This window comes from Elgaria multicarinata, chromosome 16 (genome assembly GCF_023053635.1).
Source record: "Elgaria multicarinata webbii isolate HBS135686 ecotype San Diego chromosome 16, rElgMul1.1.pri, whole genome shotgun sequence".
Taxonomy (NCBI): domain Eukaryota; kingdom Metazoa; phylum Chordata; class Lepidosauria; order Squamata; family Anguidae; genus Elgaria; species Elgaria multicarinata.
The window spans coordinates 7,839,052-7,860,745 of record NC_086186.1 but is presented as its reverse complement, the minus strand read 5'-3'; the positions used below and the strand labels follow the sequence as shown (position 1 = coordinate 7,860,745).

Genomic DNA, 21,694 nt, shown 5'->3' with positions numbered 1-21,694 from the left:
AACAGACAAATTTAACACCAGGTGCACATGACTGAGAATCATCCAACGGTCCTCCCTAGCTGGTTCCTGGCTTCTGATGTTTTATTAGCAATGTGCTCCTCTGAATTCATTTTTGCCTGCCTTATTGTCTGCTTGCATTTCTTTTCTGAACGCCTGTGTCCCTTCTTGCTCGCCTCATGTGTGCAAGACTTCCACTCTCTGAAGGGTTCCTTCTTTCTTTCACGCTGCTTGTTAACTCTGCTGGTGACATCTTGGAAGCTCCTGGGAGCTTTCCTGACCTGCTGTCCGAGCTCAGAACCACTATCTGAGCTTCTGTTCTTGTGGCTTTCAGTAACCCAGAAGTTTTCAAAAGAGAACGTCCGTGTACAATATAACCACCCTAAATGTCAGGGAAAACATCTTACGTACAGTTCGCTGCTTTGCATGAGTTCAATTAAATCCATGAAAAGGACATCTCGATTCCTCTCGCAGAATCCATCCATGTCATAGGACACCTGAGGAAAGGAGGGAATGATCAAATCTCTATTTTGTGGTGCTTCGGGTTAAGCCTCAGGATTAGGATGGCTTGGGTCCCCGGGCCTGAACCAGGGCCTCAGTACGGCCTAGCCTGGCCGGGCAGACTGAGTGGGCAAGCAGGATGGCTTGCCAACTGTCTTTGATTGGCTGGAGGGATATCTCAGTACCACATGAGGGTTAGGGTTAAGCCTAAGGTTACAGTTAAGGAAGCCCGGCTCCCCAGGCAGGAACTGGGGCTTCAGTAGAGCCTAGCCAGGCCAGACAGTCTGAGCGAGCACCCAGGATGGCTTGCATACTGACTTTTGGAGGCTCGAAGGATGTCTTGGTGGCACATGAGGGTTAGGGTTAAGCCTCAGGTTAAGGTTAGGGTTAGGAAGGCACAGCTCCCCGGGTAGGACGTAGGACCTCAATAGAGCCTAGCCAGTCTGGACAGCCTTGCCTACTGTTTTTGAGTGACTGGAGGGATGTCTCAAGTGACACATGAGGGTTGCTGTCATGTTTCTCAAAACCTCCCGCCTTCTTGGGAGACAATAACGAGGCCTGCTAAGTAATCCACAAAGCTTTATTCAAGTAATAAACATCTCTTCCCACCTGAAGAGAGTCTAATCTCTAGAAACTTCCCCCTAGGCAAAACTATGCAAACTAAGCGAGACAACTGTCCTTACAAGAAGAATGGAAAGCCTTTTCCTTAGATGTGGTAACTTCAGAGAGACTAGTTCTGAGGACGCTTCTGACGAGGTGCGAGCCGGGCTGACTTTCTCTCGCCTACCTTTTGCTCCGTACTCTAGGATCGCCTAACCTGTCCGTGCTGTCTCCCTTGGAAGAATGTTGGCTTCCTACTTACTGTGTATTATTTGCCCTTGACGAGATCAGCTCTGGAGAGAGTTCACCCCCAGCTGGTGAAAAATCCATGAGAGCTTTCTCCCCCACTACTACAAGCTAGCCTGTTTCTAGTGCCAACTCCTCTACTACAGAGTCTGATTCTGATGGATCACCTGAAACACCTTCTTCCAACCCAGGAGTGGGAGCAGGGCTAGACATGACAGTTATGATTAAGCCTCAGGTTAGGCTTAGGAAGGCGCAGCTCCCCGGGCAGGAACTGGGGCCTCAGTAGAGCCTAGCCAGGCCGGACAGATGACCGGAAACTGCTGTACAACCCAAGACAGGACAGCACAATGCTACGGTGTTCTTTTTCAATCCTGAATGCTATCCACTAGCCAAGCGGAGCCTATGGCCAGTTAGGAATGGAGTCTGGCTCCCCTTCTGAAGATGCATCTCCAATGGTACCTTTCCCGCGTAATGGTGGATGATGAAGCCCTGGTTCCAGCTGTTGAAGTGCTCGTGGGTCCCGATCTGCATCTGGAGCTTCTGCAGCAGGGTCTGGTCGGCTCCCTCGCCCACCGCGTGCATCGTGGCGCAGACGTCATCCAGGATGCTCAGGATGCCCGGCGGGTTCTGGCAGAACGAGAGCAACAGGAGAATAATGTTGAGAGGGAAAACAGAGGAACAGGCGGTCTGCCAACCTTCCCCAGCCTAGGGGATGTGCTAGATCAGGAAGGTCCTTTGAGGCTCTGTGCCTTTAGCTCCTTGTTGGACATTCATCTCAATGCATTCTATTGGTTCTTAGCCCAGGGAGCTTCAGCTATTGGGCGGTATAAAAATGCAATAAATAAATAAATAAATAATTCTAACATGTCATGCTTTTGGATGCTTTACGCAAATAGGAGACCTATACGCACCACCCATAAAGGAAAACATTTTATTTAAGGTTCTCCTTTTTCTAACACTCACATATCAAAGACTCAGGGTAGTGATAGGTTCATACCCATGCTAACGTTGCACAGTAGAAGACATCATCATCATTATTATTTACCGCCCAATAGTTGAAGCTTTCTGGGTGATTTACAATAGATGAAAACATTAAAAATACAATATAAAATATAATATAAAAACCTTTTACATTCAAAACCAATGAAAAACAATCGACAATAGAAATCACAGGACCTGTTAAAACATGGCTTCTCAACAAGGGGGGAATTCCCCCCGGGGAGGATTTTAGGGTTCCAGGGGGGGAATTGAAACCACTATTCAGCAAAGTATGATATCCTGTAGATTATGTCTTCCTACACATGTTATTAAAAACATCCCAGAAAAGTGTCATGTCGTCTGCAAAAGCCAGGCCTTTGCTCTCTTTTCCCTCCCTCCCTCGCAATCCTAGAAGTTTCAAGCTTCCCATTTAAAGGGGCAACGCAAAGCATGGGAGCTGAGAATGTAAAAGGGGCCATGCTTTGCGTTGCCCCTTTAAATGGGACTAATATAGAAAAAATAAAAGATTTTCAATATTCTATGCATATTATTTGGAATGCACCTTTTGAGTTAGACTATCTTGGGAAGGGGGGAATTATATTCTGAACAATGGTGAAAGGGGGAATAGAGCAAAAACGGTTGAGAACCACTGTGTTAAAACCTTATCAAATGTTCTCAAATGCCTGGGAGTAGGGAACAGTCTTAGTCTGGCACTGAAAGGTTGTCAACGTTGGCACCAAGTGGAACTCACTGGGGAGGGCATTGCACAGTTGGGAGGCCACCACTGAGCAGGCTCTCTCCTTTGTTGCCTTCCTCCAAACCTCCTTCAAAGAAGGCACCTGGAGGGGCTCAAATGACATTTCTGGTGCACGAGTAGGTTCACACTGGGAAACGTCCTTCTTTGATCCAGCCATCTTTCCCTGTTTACCCAGCTATACAATTCCTTGCACAAACAGGAACAGATTACGGTACATTTAAGACCTGACTACTCTCATCTTTGCATACCCTGAAGTGTTCTTTCTCTCTTTCCCCCTCCCTCTCTCAATTTTGCTTGAGTACTGCATCTTAAATTAAAAAAAAATTAATGAACGCAGGGTTAAACTTCAAAAGAATTCTGCCCAATTCAGGAGAGACAAAACAGCCTACAAGACCAAACCAGTCAGCCGCCAGGGAACTCTGTGGGATGAGCCGGTTTCTGAAGGTAGTGTGGTTGCTTCTCCTTCCTCCCCTTTGGCACTGTGTGTGTGTGGGGGGGGGGGGGCGTCTATGTGTCATGGGACTGTCGTTTGTAGCCCACAAGGAGCTGTCCAGCCAGAAGTTGCTGAACATGTGGGGAGGTGCGGTAGCTCAGTGGACCTGGTCACAGGGGATGCGAATGGCCTCTGTTTAGGACTTCTCCACATACCACTTTATTCTCTATGAGGTCACACACGATTTTATTGTTGAAGTAGTCTATGGCCGTCCAGCGAATTCCTTCTTGCACATATTCTTCCTGCAGTACAGAAAGAAGAGCTCAGAAATGAACATGCAGAGGCTCGTGTGTGTGTGTGTGTGTTCTGGACACTCCTGAAGCGAAAATGCGGCAGTAGGAAACTGTCCATAAAACAGACAGAGCAAAATAACCAAACCAACAGGCTCTTCAAAATGGCAGGTAGCGGGTGAGGAGCGAGGAATTACATAAAGCCTTGTCCTTCTTTTTCAAAGAGGCAGGCGGAAAGGAAATTGAGAAAACAGAAGCGTTCCCATTTTAACTTTAGTGCCTCGTCCAACACAAATGCAAAGCCAGCCAGTTTTTCCATCTATGACGGAGAGTCATCATCCATGGGTCAGTCCTATGACGGGATGATTATTTTGAAGCCCAAGATGCACTCTCGGGTCATTGTATCAGAGGAGAAAATGTGCCTGCAGCCACGACGGTGTTCACTGGCTAAACCACAACAGCTTTCTCTCTCGTTCTTGCTTTGCAAGGCAAATTTTAAGTCGTCATCAGCTGAAAAACAACACCGCCCTCAGTGGGGAAAGAAACCAACTCCTAGTTAAGACAGCGCTGTGCCCTTTTGCATGAGCAGACACCACCTTTTTGTTTCTTTTTACCTGCTCCGCCTTCAGTGTCAGTTCAATAAAGATCTGCTGCAACTTTTCATTGACAAAATTGATGCAAAACTGTTCAAACCCGTTTTTCTGGAAGGAAAAACAAGCCATCAAAACATTAGCTGCAGGCCTTCCGGATCAACACTTCTTTTACCAATTATTAGGTCAATCCAAATTCCTTTCTGCATTATATTTTCAGTGACCTTAACGGACAATTTTTACATTTGTGCCATGAGCCTCACTAGAGAGGTCAGTAACCTAAATTCTCCAAAGCTGCGTCCAAGATTTGGGGTTTTGTTGAAGGAGCTCTTTAACAACAGCTGCCTTTGGTTGAATGCCCAGAAAACCTCAGAGCTCAGAACTTTTCTTTGTTCTTAGAGCACCTTACATTCACACAGATCCCTTCAAACCCTGAATTCTGCACTGCCTTACGTGAAATGCCATGTTTTACATTAATTTTCATTTTCAATTACAGGCCGTATGGCCCAAAGTGACCCTGAAGCTTTTCATACAGCTGCTTTGGGTGTTTTCATTGCACAAAGGCAGTGGGGGAATGAATTCCATAAAAAACAAAAACAAAAAACAATCCAAAACACTGAGGCCTTAGCTAGACCTAAGGTTTATCCCGGGATTGTCCCGGGGTCATCCCTGTTCATGTAAATGACACACAGGGGATCCCGGGAGCAGGCAGGGACGATGCCAGGATAAACCTTAGGTCTAGCTAAGGCCTGAGAGCCAGAGTGGTGTAGCAGCTAAAGTGTCAGACTGGGAGTCGGGAGATCCGGGTTCTAGTCCCCACTCTGCCATGGAAACCCACTGGGTGACTTTGGGCCAGTCACAAACTCTCAGCCTAACCCACCTCACAGGGTTGTTGTTGTGAGGATAAAGTGGAGAGGAGGAGGATTATGTACACCGCCTTGGGTTCCTTGGAGGAAGATAGGTGGGATATAAATGCAAAAATAAATAGAATAAACAGATAAGCTCATTCTGACCTTCTGATCCTACTTTCCCCAATATTCCATCATACTTTAGCATGATCAACAGCATAATCCTATCCTTGTTTCCTAGGAAATATAAACTGAGTTCAATGGGGTTCATTTCCATGTAAGTGAGTTTAGGGCTGCAGCCTAAGAGAGAGAGAATTCAGAATTGGGCTATGCAGATGAGAGTATCGGGCTGCAAATTCAGGCACCCGACCAGTTACATGGGTGTACCTTTTTCCTTCTCCTGTATAAACAAATCACTGTCCTTCGTTCCCCGGAGGGGGGAAAACAGCACATTTGCAGACCCTGTTGCAGGAAGGGCAAAACCTGCTCTCCCGTGAGAGATCTCTCAGTGGATTGCAAGCCCCCGCCCCGCACCCAAACAAGAATCACAGAGATTCCCAAAGAGGCTAACAGATGTGAAAATACCACTGTAAAAGCCACTTCAGCCGACCACCAGCATCTCAGCCACAAGTTAACAAACCAGAAATAGCAGCAGTGTGTGGAAAACGTAGAGAAGAAAAGCAGTACCTGCCAACTTCTTTCTGAAGTACTGCAGAGAGGGAGTCCAGCGAATTGACAGGAGGTTGTTCCAGAAGTGAGCTGCCACCACTGAGAAGACCCTGCACCTTGCTGCCACCCATTTCACTTCAAATGGTGAGGGCTCTCTGGGCAGAGTCCCAGGAGAAGATCCTCCGAGTGATTTTGCAGGAAAACAGGGCACATGAGGAGAACTACCCCCTGCCCTGTTTCCCTGCAGAATCTGGCTCCTGACAGTATGCCAAACAGCTGTGGCCTAGGGTTCCCACAGCAGGCCACGGAGGAGCTTCCGACGGCCGTGGGTTGCCCACCCTTGTCCTAGTAGAAAGGCAGGCATTGCTGCTGCCACTGAAAGGTGTATAACCAACACTGATGGATTACCTGAAATATTTCAAAGCCATAGATGTCCAGGACACCAATATTATATTCTTCGTGATCTTTTTCCATAGCTTTATTAATGGACTGAGAAAACAAAACAGAAAAACAGGACTGCATAAGGTCTGAGACAGTAGCCTTTAAATCAATTAGACATATAAAATTAAAAATGCACACACCCCACGATTAATTGGAAACACCCTTTTAAAAAAGGGTTAATCCATTTCACTCTTAAGTACATATAAGAACCAGTAAGAACATAAGAAGTGTCATGCTGGATCAGACCATGGGTCCGTCTAGTCCAGCACTCTGTTCACACAGTGAACATCCGTAGTCTCAGGACAAGGTCACCTGCTATCCTGAGACCCCCTTTTAAACTGGAGATGCCAGGGACTGAAACTGGATCCTTCTGTAGCAAAGCGGCTGCCCTGACGCAGAACTAATGCCACATCCCACTCATGTCCTTGGGTGTGGGAGACTCTCGAACTCACAACCGAGGGCTCACCCAAGACAAGATAAAAGGACTTGTAAGACGGTAGGAGGATGCAGACGGGAGCAAATGACTAAGTTCAAGACAGTTCTGGGGCCACCCACGAGCAGCACGAGGCTCTACGTGCTGCAAACCCTTCTACATGGGAGTCATCATGACATTCTTGCGCTTTTAGGAAAGATTTTGTCATCTTCCTCTTCTGCATTTCGATTCATTTTATATTTTCCTTCCACCCTCGCTTTCTTCCCTTTTCCCCTTCGCTCCCACCTCTCTTATCAACTGTCTGCTCTTTTGTACAAAACAGTTTGAAAATTATGGTTCTAACTCTAGCAGAGGCAATCTTATGTTTGCTCTTTTCCCCGCAACCACTTAGCTATACAGAATAGGCAGCAGTAACACACACACACACACAGCAAACTTAGTCCTCCGAGTGCCAGCGTTTTTGTAGCCAAAATGGCACAATCCACATACAAGGAGGAGCCATCAGTAGTCTCGGGGAGACCCCAAGGTATGGAGAAGCACAACACAAAGATCTTTAGAAAAATCCTCAGAGCGGAAGAACTCCCGAAACAGGCCAAAGGGGACTGGATCAGCGGGCACAGAATACTGGCTGGCTGTTGTGGGTGATGGATGGAATAGGGCAAAACTGGAGCACAATCATACTGCAACATTTTGTTGCAGTTCCCACTTCTTCAGCAGGGTTTTTTGTGAAAACAGCACCACAGGGGCATGGTAGTCCTTACAACAGGCTCTGTTTTTCAGCTGAGGACCAAAAAAAAGGGCCCGCCGCTTACATCCACTAAGTAGTCGAAGACTCTGGCATGAAGCGCTTTGGCCAAGGCGTCCCTGGTGTAACAGGCTTGCTCCACGTTGAGGGTCACATTGATGGATTCCGACTTGCCTCCCCACTTGCTGTCCATCTGCCTGCTGGTCAGTTTCTCTTTGAGGCGGCCCTGGTCAATTCCCAGGAGGAAGGCAGGGAATGCCAAGACTACAAAACACATAAAAATAAAATCACAGCGAGGTTAGCCGAGACGGCAGTGACACAAAAACTGAATCAAAACAAGAATAGCAGCAAGGAGAACTTTGAAAAAAGGAGAACTTTGCTGCTGACTGAGTCATGTCAAAGATTTTTTAAAAACCCAACTTTGGTTGTAAGGCAATTCTGTATGGAGAGAATCCTACAGACAAAGGATTTTCTCTCCTGGCAGTATGAACAGCGGGCATATGGATACATTATAGCATCTTAACCAATTAGCAGTCAGCAGAACCCCAAAAGAAAACAAAATCCATGGCTAGATGAGCGGGTTGGAGGGCGACTATCGAGTTTATGATCGCAAGGTCGTCGCCCTCGTCTACACGCTGCATGCACCATTGCGGCAGCCATTTGGGCGTTTTTTTTTAAAGGGAAAGGAGCGCCCGAGCACTCGAACGCAAGGTAAGGTGTTTAAAAACAAAACAAGAAACACCCTCGCCTTCCCCCAACCCCACCTCTGACAGGCACAGAGCTTCTGAGGCGCTCCGTGCCCGCAACGCCCGGCCACACTTTCCGCGGGATCATCCCAAGTCCGTGGAAAAAGCGGGATTAAAGGGTAGGGCAATATCCCAGGCCAAGGGAGGAATCATCCCTCCCTGCTCCCAGTATGCCCTGTGCGTCATGTGGACGCACAGGGATTATCCCGGGGCGATCACCAGGATATCGCCTGGTCTAGCCATGGCCAAAGACAGATCAAAGACAACTTCTTCATTATGCCTTATTTATTTATTTATTTATTTATTTATTTATTACATTTATATACCGCCCAGTAGCTGAAGCTCTCTGGGCAGTTTACAACAGTTACAAACAGTAAACATTAAAAAAGTATACAAAATTTTAAAAAACCATCAGAAACATATAGACAACGATATAAAAACAACATTATCCATTTAAAAACAACAGTTCTGGGGTCCGTTAAAAACAAACTTAGCGTTAAATGCTATTAAATGCCTGGGAGAAGAGAAAAGTCTTGACCTGGCACCTGAAAGATAACAACGTTGGCGCCAGGCGAGCCTCATCGGGGAGATCATTCCACAGTCGGGGGGCCACCACCGAAAAGGCCCTCTCCCTTGTTGCCATCCTCCGAGCTTCTGGATTATTTCCAGTTGGCTGTTCCAGGCTTCCCCCCCCCATGGCATCTGCCCCCCCCCCATGGCATCTTCCCCCCCCCCCCCAACACCGCTGCCCTATCCAAACGCCCTTTAGGTCTCAACTCTTGGGAAACCCATAGGGCTACTTACACTCCTCACTCTCCACCGCAGCATAATTGCCAACTTCTTTGAAGCTGATGTTGCCCAAGTGAAGTACCCCAGCCACGATCTGCAGCACCAGTGCCTGCTCCTCTGCAAAGATGCCGATCACGTTCATGGCGTGCTGCAAGAATTAAAGGGGGTGGGGTGAGAAAGGGCAGAAAAGGCATTAAGAAAACCACATCAAGCATTCCAAATCCCCTTTAAGCGAATAGCAGTATGTCTCCCTAGATCACTTTTTTATAGCATTCCAAAGACTGATCCTTACAACAACCTTGTAAGGTAGGCTGGCATTATTATCTTGATATCAAAGATGGGAGCTGTGGAAGTGGAGAGAAAAAGTTGAGAGAGGAGGTCCAAGGGCATCCAAAATAACCAAAAGGCAGAGGCAACATTCAAACCACCATCCATTAGCCGCTGTGCTACACCAAGCAATGTGATGTTAACTCTCCCACTGTCTCCCCCTCTGAATCTCTCCTCAGAACTTGCCTTTCCATCACATGCAACTCAAAAACAGCCCAGATGCATTGGCCAGTTGCCTTCATTCCTTGTTATCAGCCTCATCTCTCCCTCCCTTTGTGGTCAACCTTAACGTCCAGAAGAACCAGAAGGAGAAGAGCATCCAAAGGAAGTCACAAAGGAGAGAAACACGTTCTCGGATGTGCTACCTCCAGTAGCTGAGGCAGTAAGTCTGTGTGCACCAGTTAGGATCATAGAATAGTAGAGTTGGAAGGGGCCTATAAGATCATCAAGTTCAACCCCATGCTCAATGCAGGAATCCACCTTAAAGCTGGGGCACATGGGCGGGAGGGTGCTGTTGCACCATGTCCTGCTTTGTTGGTCCCTGGCCAACAGCCGGTCAGCCACTGTGTGAACAGAGTGCTGGTGGACCCTCGGTCTGATCCAGCAGGGCTCTTCTGATGTTCTTACATTCTCAGGATGCAAAATAGATGTATTGACAAGAAGCCTGATGCATTTTGACCTGTCCTTTAATTCCAGGCCTTCTTCAGGGGGTAGAAAGAAGTGTCCGCAGAATTTCTTCCAGTGAAAGGATTGTCTCCTGTATGAATCTCTATTTTTTTATAGATTTTTAAACTGGATGCGCTACTTGTGGTCGTTCGTTTCATATTCTATTTTAATGCCATTAAAACATTAGGCGCTCGCCACTCGCCTTTGTGCCTTTGATCAGAACACAGGAAAAAAGACGAAGCTCTTTATGACTGAAGATTGGGGCCAAAGCCTGTCTGCACCTGCCCGATTTTATATAGAAAATCTCTCTTTTTAATTAATAAAGAAATGAAATGAAATGAAATGCGGAGACCAAAACTCCACAGGTCATTCTCTTCCTCCCCCACCCCCATTACTACACCCTGCCTTTTCTTGCCACAAATAAAAAGGCCTTACAACGTGGAAAGCAGTTTTCCAGATGTCTTTTTAAAATCACTTAAAAAGCACAATAAGCAAGGAAGAGAAGGCATAAATCTCAAAATCTGTGAAGCAAGGAACTCTTGTGCAAAGTTTATGCTCTCCAGCTGTTTCCTCCCATGCAGCAAGGTGAGGCGGAGGTGTTTTAGCTGCAGGGAAAGCGAACAAGCCTTCTGTTTAAAAAACCTTCTTCCTGTTACACAAAAGGGTTTTAAAAAAAGATTTTACAAGCAGGAGAAAGCTGTTTCGTCTGGTTTTACTCTTGTGTGCCTTATTAAGAGGCTAACCTTCAGGTGTTTCTGGACGTAGGAGCAGTCCAGTATTGTCGACACTGACTGGCAGCAGCTTCCCAGGGTTTCAGGCAAGAGTTTTTCCTGTCCTACCTGGAGATGCTGAGGATCGATCCCAGGACCTTGTGCATGCCAAGAAGATGCTCTACCACGGAGCCACAGCTCCTCCAGGTGAAAAAAGCTTTGGAATCAAGGTGGGTGGTTTTCCACAGGAAAATGACATGGTCACAGTCACAGTCCTAACTGGATCCCCCCCCTGCTTTTTTTTTTCAAAATAAAAAACAAAAACCCAATTACAGATAGCCATGACTAGGAACGTTTCCACCCAAGGCGTTTATGGAGCACTTGTCATTCCCTACTCACAGTTGTTTATGGGTTCTTTAGATGTCATGGCCCTCCAGATTCAGTTCTGTGTCTATAGAGCATTTTTGGCTTTTTTTTTTTTTTTGAGAGCAAGGAAAACTTGGTATTTATTTATAAAAGCGAAAAAAAATGTTTGGGGTTTTTTTTTGCTTATGAAAGTGTGCTATTCTGCTAGACCGCAGTGCCACCTAGAGGTTATGTAGTGGAAAAACAGGATAGGAGATGCTCTTCGTGTAGTGCTCAGCTCTCAATTCTGCGACAAAACCAAAAGTAGATACTGCAGATTGACAGCCTGGTGTAGAAAAGCTCAAAGAGCCCATGGTAAAATTATCTTCCTCCATGAATTTGTCTAATCATTCTTTAAAGCCATTTAAGCAACAGTCACCACTGCATCTTCTGGCAGCAAATCCTATAAATTAGAAATTAGTCCTCCTATCTTGTTGGCCAAAATGCCTTGGGCCACCTCTCTACATTACCCTGTAGCACCAGGCACATGCATGACACAGTACAACCAGCAACCCCTGCTTCTCGCACGAAGGAAAATCTGGTGTTTCCCCCCCTCCCAGAAGTCACCTGGGGCTCAAGCATCTCACAGCGACTTCTCACTTGACAACCAAGTTGGGGGGAAAGACAGAGCACAGACTTCTCATGCACGACATCTTTCTTCTGAATTGGCCCTCATGCTAGAAACTGGAATAATAAAGCCGCTGAGTGTGTATACATTACAGGCCATTGTTTTTATGGCCTCCTGGCAAAAGCTTGTTGGTTCTGTTACATTTAAAACGGGTTTATATTGCAATTTCCTGCCCGTAGCGTATTCATCCTTTGTGCCCACATGCCAGATGTTTTCAGGCTGTCTTCCAGAAAATTCTGGATTCCCTCAACGAAGAGACCAGCCATGGAAGACGAAACTTCTGTGCCTGGCCATTTCTGTGCCATAACTGATCTTTGTCTGGAACAGGCAACCCAAAGGGAAGATAGGGGTGACTTCTAGGGTATGCTCTCATTCTACACGGGGACACGGTGGCGATCCAACAGACCCCAAAGAAAATGCCCAGAATCTTTTGCTGGTAGATGTGCGGGGCATCTAAAACCAACAAAATCAACATGGCAAGGGGAGCCCTGAAAGTGTGACTCAGATAGGGCAGTGAGATTTTGATGGAGAACAAAACTGCTCCTCTAGAACTGGTATCTCAGGAGCCTAGTTAGATATTTATTTATTTATTGCATTTTCATACCGCCCAATAGCTGAAGCTCTCTGGGCGGTTCACAAAAATGAAAAACCATTCAAACTATAAAACAAACAGTATAAAAACATGATATAAAATACAATATAAAAACACAACCAGGATAAAACCAGCGGCAGTGCAGAAATACAAACAGCAAAGTTAAAATTAAATTTATAAATTTAAATTTATAAACTGTTAAAATACTGAGGCCCTTTCTACACCTAAGGATTATCCCAGGAAAATGGAGGGATCGTTCCTGCCTGCTCCCGGGATCCCCTGTGTGTCATTTGCATGCACAGGGATGATCCTGGAACGATCCCGGGGGGGGGGGGGGAAAGGCAGGTGTAGAAACGGCCTGAGAGAATAAAAAGGTCTTCACCTGGCATCTGAAAGAATATAGCGTAGGTGCCAGGTGAACCTCCTTAGGTTGCTCATTACACACACACACACACACACACACACACACACACACACAAAATACCTCTTTCAATTGTTTCACTGGGAGATTAGTTTAACACAGGCCGCAAAATATTCAACCACAATCACCGAATTTTGGCCCAGGGTGCTCTCTTGTCAACCAGATATCTAAAGACGCATTCCGACCTGACCACAGTGATCTCCCAGGCAAGGATCAGAGGCCAATGTGGTAATGTCAGAATGGGTCCAAGACCTCCCAGCTCCCCCCCTCCCCCCCACACACTTTTTTTTATATAATAAAAAAGCAAAATGCTAGTTTGCACAAAATGGCTTTCATCCTCACATGTGCTGCCATTGCTGTGCAAAAACGAAACATGATTCCGTTTTTACATAAAATCGGAAATTATTGGTCTGAAGGGGAATTACCAGAGTTTCCTGGAAGTCCAATTTGTCGTTAATGTCTTCCACTTTATAGGATCCTGAGAGACTCAAGTAGTGATAATAGTCCATGCTAGTGACGCCTAGGCTGGATTTCTGCTCACTGGAAGCGCCTTCGATCAGCTGCAGGAGGAAAAGGAGAAATGGCAGGGTCCCATTTTCAATCCCATTTGCAGGACTTTGGGCAACATTGCTAAGAAAGGCCCCAGAGAACCCTTTGCCAGTCAGTCAGAGGAGACAATACTGAGTTAGATGGGCCACTGCTCTGACTTAGCAACCTGGTGCCCTCCAGAGGCTTTGGACTACAACTCCCAGAATACCTGCTCATTGGCCATGCTGGCGGAAGCTTATTATAGCTGTAGTCCAACACATCTGGAGGGCCCCAGGTTGAGGAAGGCTGGTCTAAGGCATGCATAGTGGGGGAAGGACCTATAGCAGGGACCTATAGCAGGACCTATAGGAGGGATTCTTCTCTTCCTGAAGCTTGAGAAGGCTACTGCTGGCCTGGATGGACTATTGCTCTCACTCAGCCTAAAGCAGCTGCATAGGCCCCGTTCAGATGACACCGTTAACCATGCTGGTTAAGGGGTTTTAGTTAAGCAGCAGGGTTAACGGTGTCGTCTGACATGCGTTTTCCTTAACCGGGTACCCCCACTAACCACACTGTGGTCGGCTTCACTAAACCTGTTCTGCAGCAGGGTTAGCAGCACTAACTTTGGCTTAAGGTGTCTTATGCGATGCAGCTGTGGTAGAGGGGCTGAAATTAGGGCTGTGCTCCACTCCGATTCGGATCCCCAAATCGGGAGCAGAGTGACCTGATCCGCATCCGCTAAGGGCGGATCTGAATCGGGTCAGGGGTGCTGCGGATTGAGGCGAAGCTTATCGCGCCACTGCGGATCGCTTCGCCTTGAGCCAGAGCTCCGAATGCAGGTAAGTGCGGGGGAGGGGGGCCTACCTGCCTCCATCACAGTCCGCCGGCGGCTTTAACTGAGGCCCAGGCCTCAAAGCGGAAGCAGGCCACAGCTTGAGGCCTGGGCCTCAGTTGAAGCCGCCACCGGACCGTGATGGACACAGGTAAGTGTGGGGGAGGGAGGCTTACCTGGCAGTGGTGGCGCAGTCCGTGCGGCGACGGTGGTGGAGCCAGGTAAGCACCCCTCCCCCCCCCACTTACCTGCCCCCATCACGGTCCAGCGGCGGCTTCAACTGAAGCCCAGGCCTCAAAGCGGAAGCAGGCTGCAGCCTGCTTCCAGCTTGAGGCCTGGGCCTCAGTTGAAGCCGCCGGCGAACCGTGACGGACACAGGTAAGTGGGGGGGAGGGGTGCTTACCTGGCTCCGCCGCCCGCCACAGTCACAGTCTGTGCAACAGCGGATGGTGGAGCCAGGTAAGGGGGTAGGGGGGCTTATTCGCCCCCATTTTGTCCCCCCTACCCCACTTACCTGCCTCCGCCGCCTGCCGCGGAGGCAAGTGGGGAAGGGGGGTAAAATGGGGGGCGAATCTCGATCCAACCCTTCGGAACTCGCTCTGGATCCAGTTCCAGAGCGGGTTGGGGGGGTCGGATCGACCCAAAGCTGTCCGGGCCCAATCCAAAAGTTTCGGATCAGGCCACGAAGCGGTTCGGGGGGGGGGGGTGCACAGCCCTAGCTGAAATCATAGAGCTAGCAGCATAGAGCAGCCTAAATAGCCTAAACCACGCAGCTGCCGGTTCTCCTAGTGCAAGGGCTGATGGGATACAGGGCGGAGCATTCGGAAGACTCAGGCGCTCATCTAACTGCTTTGTGGTTAGCCTGTGGTTAAGAAAACCCGGAACCAGACGGGGTTAACGGCGTCATGCGCAATGCAAGCGTACAGCCTGTGGTTAGTGCTAACTACAGAGAAGCATGGTTAAGCTAACTACACAGCCCTCAGTGTCATCGGAACGGGCCCACAGGTTCAGCTGTGGTCAGAAGAGCTAACCCGGGGAGGCTCCTTTATATACAAACCAAGAGAATGGGTCCAAACCAGCCTGACATTCTCACAACAAGTCTATCAGGAACTAAAAAGAGCAGCCGCTGCCTGTTTCAATGGGACTCGTGTAAGACAGCATGGCGCCCACCAGAACTGTTGGATTGCAGCTCCCATATCCCCAGCCAGCATGGCCATCTGTGTTGGCTGGGAATGATGGGAGTTGCAGTCCAGCAGATCTGGGTGGAGAGGACCAGGGTGGAGAAGGTTGGAAAACGAGAACATTCTTTTGCATTCTGCCATTTATACCGGTGAAAAAGCCCGACTACAAAACAAAACAGAAAATGTGATGCTGTGCTTTTGTTTCGTTTAAAACAGCAATACAACCCACCCATCCTCTCAAAAGGGATCTAACCTGATAAAAAATGTGGAAGCTCCTCTCCCCAGGATTCCGCATGACCACCCGCGATTTCTCCAGCAGGAAGTTGGATATCTTGCCTCCATCTGGTTCCCCACCTGGACTAAACTGGATTTCAAAGTATTTCCCCTGCAACAAATAAAGGATGCTGATTGTTGAAAATGGATTAAGTAAATATTCGTCTCAACACGTAGCATTGCTAACTGCTCGCAGGCACTTTATCCCCGGTGCTGCAGGTTTAAAAGCTGGATGGTTTAAAGGAACAAATTCTTCCAAATGCTTTTCATGTGAGGTCTTGGGCTGGGGGTGGGGCGAGTGTTTTTTTTAATTGTTTTGAGTTGGAGGTATTATGACACTCATCTTTCCGTCCCACGATTGCCTCTGAGGGGAGCGGAAGGCACCATCAACAGGCAGGAAAGAAGAGAAGGGATTAATCTGGTTACAGAGATTAGTTAAGAACATGGTGTTATGCATCTAAGTGCCCCCGAGGAAGAATTTTCCAGAATACATTGAGCCACTGAACCCTTTATTCCTGGGCCATCTTTCAAACCCTCTCACTCCTTTTCTCTCGCTATTGTCCCTTGTCACACAGACTTTGCAGGCTTTTGAACCAGTTCATTTGATTACATTTCATTTGGAAGCACTTCAAAAACCTGCTAAACCTGTTTGACCAGAGACAGTAATGGAACAGGGACGAGTTGGGGAATGAGTGTGCATACCATGGGCAGCAATGGCACTATTATAACACCTTCAACTATTTGAAAAAAAACATACTATTGTTTCTCTTTTGCTAAACTGTCCAAACCTGAAGAGGGAATACCTTATGAACTAAAATAAAGGCACAAACAGTTGCACCCTGGTTCTTTCACCCACTCACTCACTCACTCACCTGATTTGCATACAACAACCCAGAGTACAGATTCAGTATGGTTTGAATCAGGGCTTGTTACTGAAGGATGGTTTTCTGTTGAATTGTAGGTTGTCGTTCTGTGCAAATTCTGCACTATGGTTTAACTCTGGGTTGTTAATTACCCATGGTTTGCTGTTGGGTTGAGAACTCTGGGTTGTTTGTGGTTAACAATAACAAAGTAATTTATTATTGCATTTATACCCCGCCTTTTTTCCTGCAAGGAACCCAAGGTGGCCTACATAATCCTTCTCCTCTCCACTTTGTCCTCACAACAACTACCCTGTGAGGTGGGTTGGGCTGAGAGTCTGTGACTGGCCCAAAGTCACCCAGTGGGTTTCCATGGCTGAGTGGGGACTAAAACCCGGATCTCCCATCTCCCAGTCCGACACTCTAGCCACTACACCACACTGGCTCTCCAGACAATGAAGTCTTCAATTTAAAGCCCTCTCATGTTTCCCCACTACTTCTTCCTTCCTTTTTCTTACCAGAAAAAAAGATCCATTATGGAAGAAAAGTCAGAACAGCTGCACAAGGGCGCTTGGATTGTTAGTGCCAGAATCCCACAGTCTGGAAGCACCCAAAGCATCCAGTGAAAGGAAGCAAACTAACAGAATCTCGGAGAATTCCCCCCCCCCCCCCTGAAAATTTTCACAGAATCCCTCATCCTCCTTCTCTTTGCATTTTCAGCTCATGCAAAGGAAGACATATTATTTCTTTGTCACCCCCCAAAAGCATTCCTCTCCCCACCCTGTGTTGCACTGCTTTTGCAAGTTACCAAAGAGAAGAACTTACAAATCTGCTGGAATTGTTGTTCCGAACTGTCTTGGCATTCCCAAAGGCCTCCAAGAGAGGATTTGACTGCAGAATGATGTCCTTCACATGCTGAAACCAAAATAATAAATGGATTAACGGACTATAGGAAAAGGACACTGGATAATAAAAAAACAGCCTTCCTTAATCTTCCCAAACGTTTACAAACAAATGGTGCAGTGCTAGACCTTATCAACTTCTCATCATCTTCTAGGAACAAGCTGCCATCACAGGAAGGTGCAGAAAGTCCTCTCCTGGAAGTCTGGATGCAAACATTGGACACTCACCTGCCCTCATTTCTAGGGAACACGCTACATCAGGGGGACAACATGCTACATCAGCTTTCCCCAACCTGTTGCCTTCGGGGTGTGTCGGGCAACAAATCTCACCTTGGCCAAGAGTGAGCAGGTTTATGGCGGAGAAAATCTATGAACACAGCCCCAGTTCAATCCCTGGCAATTCTAAACTGAAAGGATCTCAGAGCCAGGAAGAGGCATCTCCCTGGAATAAGAGGCAACTGTTAGAGAGGACATTATTGGGATAAATAAATAGCTACTGGTTATGTGGTGGCTGCAGAGAACCCTCCAGTATCAGAGGGAGTGTGCCTCTGACCAGCAATGGCTGAGAAATATGAACGGGAGGGTGTTGTTGCACTTTGAGTAGACCTCTGATTGGCCACCATGGGGACAGAACGAAGGAGCAGAGAGGCCTGGGTCTGATCCAATCTGACTCTTTTTGAGCAAGCATCTTCTTTATTATGTCTTCAGCACACCTTCTAACATTCTTCTTCAAGAGTTGCAGAACACTTGCTTCGAATGGGTACGTGGGGACCCTAACAAGGCTGCAGGAGGATACTAAATACTCTCTCTCTCTCTCTGTCTGTCTCTTTCTCTCCCACACACACACACTCCCTCTCCCGGCCTTCTCTCTTCCCTCGCTAGTAATCAAAGACAATCGTATCCATTTCATCACCTGTTTTCTGGCACAAGTTCAGTTTGAGTTTGGCTTTTGCAGACAGGATAAAACGATTGAAAAGGGTTATTTATAGTTTGCGATTAAACCCATTCCAGAACCAACACAGTGCACATTTCCGTTTGGTGGCTCCTTCTCTGGCTACTGACGGAGACTAAGCTAAGGCAGACTGTTATCATTGTCTCCCCTGGTAAAAACAGGAAGGACACGATCAACATGAGCAAATAAATTACAGGGATTTGAGGGGCAACGCTAGCAGCCACCCGGCAGAAGGAAACAGCCACCGTTTCCCTAAAATAACCTACCTCCCCATCATCTGGTGATCTCATGAACACCCATCTGCTAAACTCTAAAGCTGATCCACCGAGTTACCTTTGGCCATTGCAACTCAGATACACACATTGCACTTTAGCCACTGCAACTCATGTCTCAAACAGCCATCTTAAAAAGGCAAGACACGCACAGTCCAGGTCCAGGCACGTGGCTTTTTATGGGACTTTGGGGGAAACGCACACCTTAAGATGGCATTTGGGATAAAAGGCTTCGAGGCTCCAGCTCCAGGACTCCTGCTCAGGTGTAACCCCTCCCCACCAAAAAAAAGGGGGGTTGCAGAACTTACTCCCTATCTGACACCTCCTACAGATGGGAGCCTAAGTTTTGTGAGCATGGATCCTAGCGAAAGAGAGGGCCAAGGAGGCTGATTTCACAGAAGGGTGGAAGGCTGCTGATTTGCAACCTACCAATTTTTCAAAGTTCCGGACACCTTTTTCTCTTGACTCTTTCAGCTTAAACCGCAGGAGCCAGAGAGTTGGGATTTATTTACTTTCTTTTTGTGAGAAGGGAGTTCGGAGGAAATGAGAACCTATGTTTTTTTTGGGGGGGGGGGGCAGAGCTGGAAGGAATTGGAAAGTGCTGAGGTCAGTCAATTGACCCTCCTCTACTTGTATTCTGTTTGTGACCTTGGCCACAAACTAAAGACATGACATGAGTCACGTGGTTAGTTGTAGTGAGCAGGATCTAGGCTGCCTCCAGCACCTCCTGAAAACAACTCTGTTTCGAGAAGCCTTCCCCAACTGACTAGCCACTGTTTCCTTTGTTTTTAAACTGAACAATTTTAATTTGCTTTTTAAAATCTTCTTTCTTTTACTGTTTATACCTATGTTCACAGCTCCGGAATGTGTTAGATAATTGTGCGGTATATAAATATTGTAAATACTAATACTAATACTAATAATGGGTTAAAGCCTCTGCGCCCCACCCAACCCATCTCAGTCTTGGTTGGCCCTTCACATCTACAATTCTTATAAATGAAATACCTTGCACGCTTGGGCTAACCATGTGACTAGCTTGGCCCATCACCTTCTTTAGAATGGATGATGCCTTGTAGAAGGCAATACGAGTGAAAGGAGTGCTTTGGATTGACACCTTGTGACAGTCACCTCTCTGGCATTTTTTAAAATTATTATTATTATTATTACTATTATTATTATTATTATTAATAATAATATTTATATACCACCCCATAGCCGAAACTCTCTGGGCGATTTACAAAAGTTAAAAACCGTGAACGTTAAAAACAAATGTACAAAATGTATAACCATAAAAAGCATAAAATACAAACAAAAACATACAATCCATTAAAAACAACTATTCTGGGGTCAGTTAAAAAACTCAGCATAAGCTATTAAATGCTGTTAAATGCCTGGGAGAAGAGAAAAGTCTTGACCTGGCGCCAAAAAGATAACAATGTTGGTGCCAGGTGAGCCTTGTCGGGGAGATCATTCCATAATTGAGGGGCCACCACCGAAAAGGCCCTCCCTCTTGTTGCCATTCTCCAAGCTTCCCTCGGGGTAGGCACCCGGAGGAGGACCTTAGATGTTGCGCGCAGTGTACGGGTAGGTTCATGTCGGGAGAGGCGTTCCGTCAGGTATTGTGGTCCCTAGCTGTGTAAGGCTTTATAGGTTAAAACCAGCACCTTGAATTGAGCTCGTAAACATACATGCCTATTAAGTTGTGCCATTTCTGTTTCTAATGGTGGGCAGTTGATGATTTACAACCAGATATTTCCCCTCCCACCGCTACCCACTCACCTGCACTTTGGGGCCGCCTCCTGATATTTTGGAGATGTAACCCATGATGTACTTGGCTCCCACAGTCTTCCCAGCACCACTTTCACCACTAGGAGAAACCAGAAGTAGGATATAGTTGGAAGTATGTGTGTGCATCTCCCCAACCTGCGTCCTGGCATCAGGTGTGGCCCTCGGGCCGGAAAAGGTTGTGCATCCCTGGTTTAGGATTACATCTGAACAACCCCACTGTGCACCTTCGATGTGTACACACTGTTTTCTCCAAGTTTTACAGCTGTATTGATCAGGAGCCTGATGCATTTGCTCAATATAACAGCTGTAAAACCAAGCAAGACCCTGGTACAATATTTATGAGGTGGACAAAAGGCCTGTTCTTGCTGTCCTAACCACTCCTGAGCCTGGATTAAATATCAATGAAACCTCTCCAGGGAATTGTGGTTATTCCAGCAAAAGGATTCTTCTAGCGCACTTGTCCACCAGTTTCTCCCTCTTCTATTGCTTTTCCAATAAGCGCGAAGCAAAATGCACTCTCCCTTCTAATTTCATCCCTCTTTAGGAATCTTTCACTATAAGCGTTCCAAAAAATGTGCATCTTAAGTTTCAGATAAAAAGCAGCTATTAGTGACTCTAGACCACTAAGAGAAAGAAACATTATGTATTCCATATCCATTTCAAAGAATTCTATTTTGTTGCCTATTAAGTGGTCCCATTTACAGTTACAAAATACTGCAGAGTGTGTTGAAGGTTTTTAAAAACTAACCAAAAGAGAGAAAAGTGAGCAGCAGAAGAAAGAGTCTTTGCAACACTCAAGAGCAATGACTAAGTTGTAAAAATAAAGTCTGTTTTCAGTTTTGCAGTTCCTCCCATTCCAAAAGTCAAAGTACACAACGTATATAAATACACACTTTAAAAAAGTGAACAGAGAAACCAATATACCAGTGGGTTGTCTCAATATGTCACTAGCCCAACACATTCTGCTGGATGTACTTGCCCTAGTATTTGCAACTGGGTAGGAGTTTGACGGGCTACCATTGGTGGTGGGTTCTAGAACCCTGTTGTCAGGGTCAGACCACTTCCTAGTGAAATTTAGATTGGGAATGGATTTACCCCTCTGCAGGGGTAATGGACCCATTCAGTAGGGCCTCAGCTAGACGAGGGGGGTCGGAGAAAGGCGATCTCATGAGTTTTTGATCACGAGATCATCGCCCTGGTTCACACGCAGTGCATGACATTGCACCCATCATTTTGGTTTTTTTGTTAAAGGGGACGGAGCGCACAAATGCAAATTGTAAGTATTTTTTTAAAA

General features: G+C 46.7%; 1 protein-coding gene across 1 annotated transcript in view; it reads right to left on the bottom strand.

Moving 5' to 3' along the window:
- Positions 1-21,694, bottom strand: part of MYO1E (myosin IE) — a 103,518-nt gene that overhangs the window by 33,307 nt on the left and 48,517 nt on the right. The window contains exons 5-15 of the mRNA XM_063142692.1: positions 20,392-20,479; positions 17,312-17,401; positions 15,607-15,738; positions 13,238-13,372; positions 9,079-9,211; positions 7,596-7,792; positions 6,318-6,398; positions 4,417-4,503; positions 3,728-3,814; positions 1,804-1,971; positions 409-494 (exon numbers count right to left, since the gene is read on the bottom strand). Coding sequence (XP_062998762.1) covers positions 409-494; positions 1,804-1,971; positions 3,728-3,814; positions 4,417-4,503; positions 6,318-6,398; positions 7,596-7,792; positions 9,079-9,211; positions 13,238-13,372; positions 15,607-15,738; positions 17,312-17,401; positions 20,392-20,479 — 1,284 coding nt within the window. The remainder of the gene's footprint in view (positions 1-408; positions 495-1,803; positions 1,972-3,727; positions 3,815-4,416; positions 4,504-6,317; positions 6,399-7,595; positions 7,793-9,078; positions 9,212-13,237; positions 13,373-15,606; positions 15,739-17,311; positions 17,402-20,391; positions 20,480-21,694) is intronic.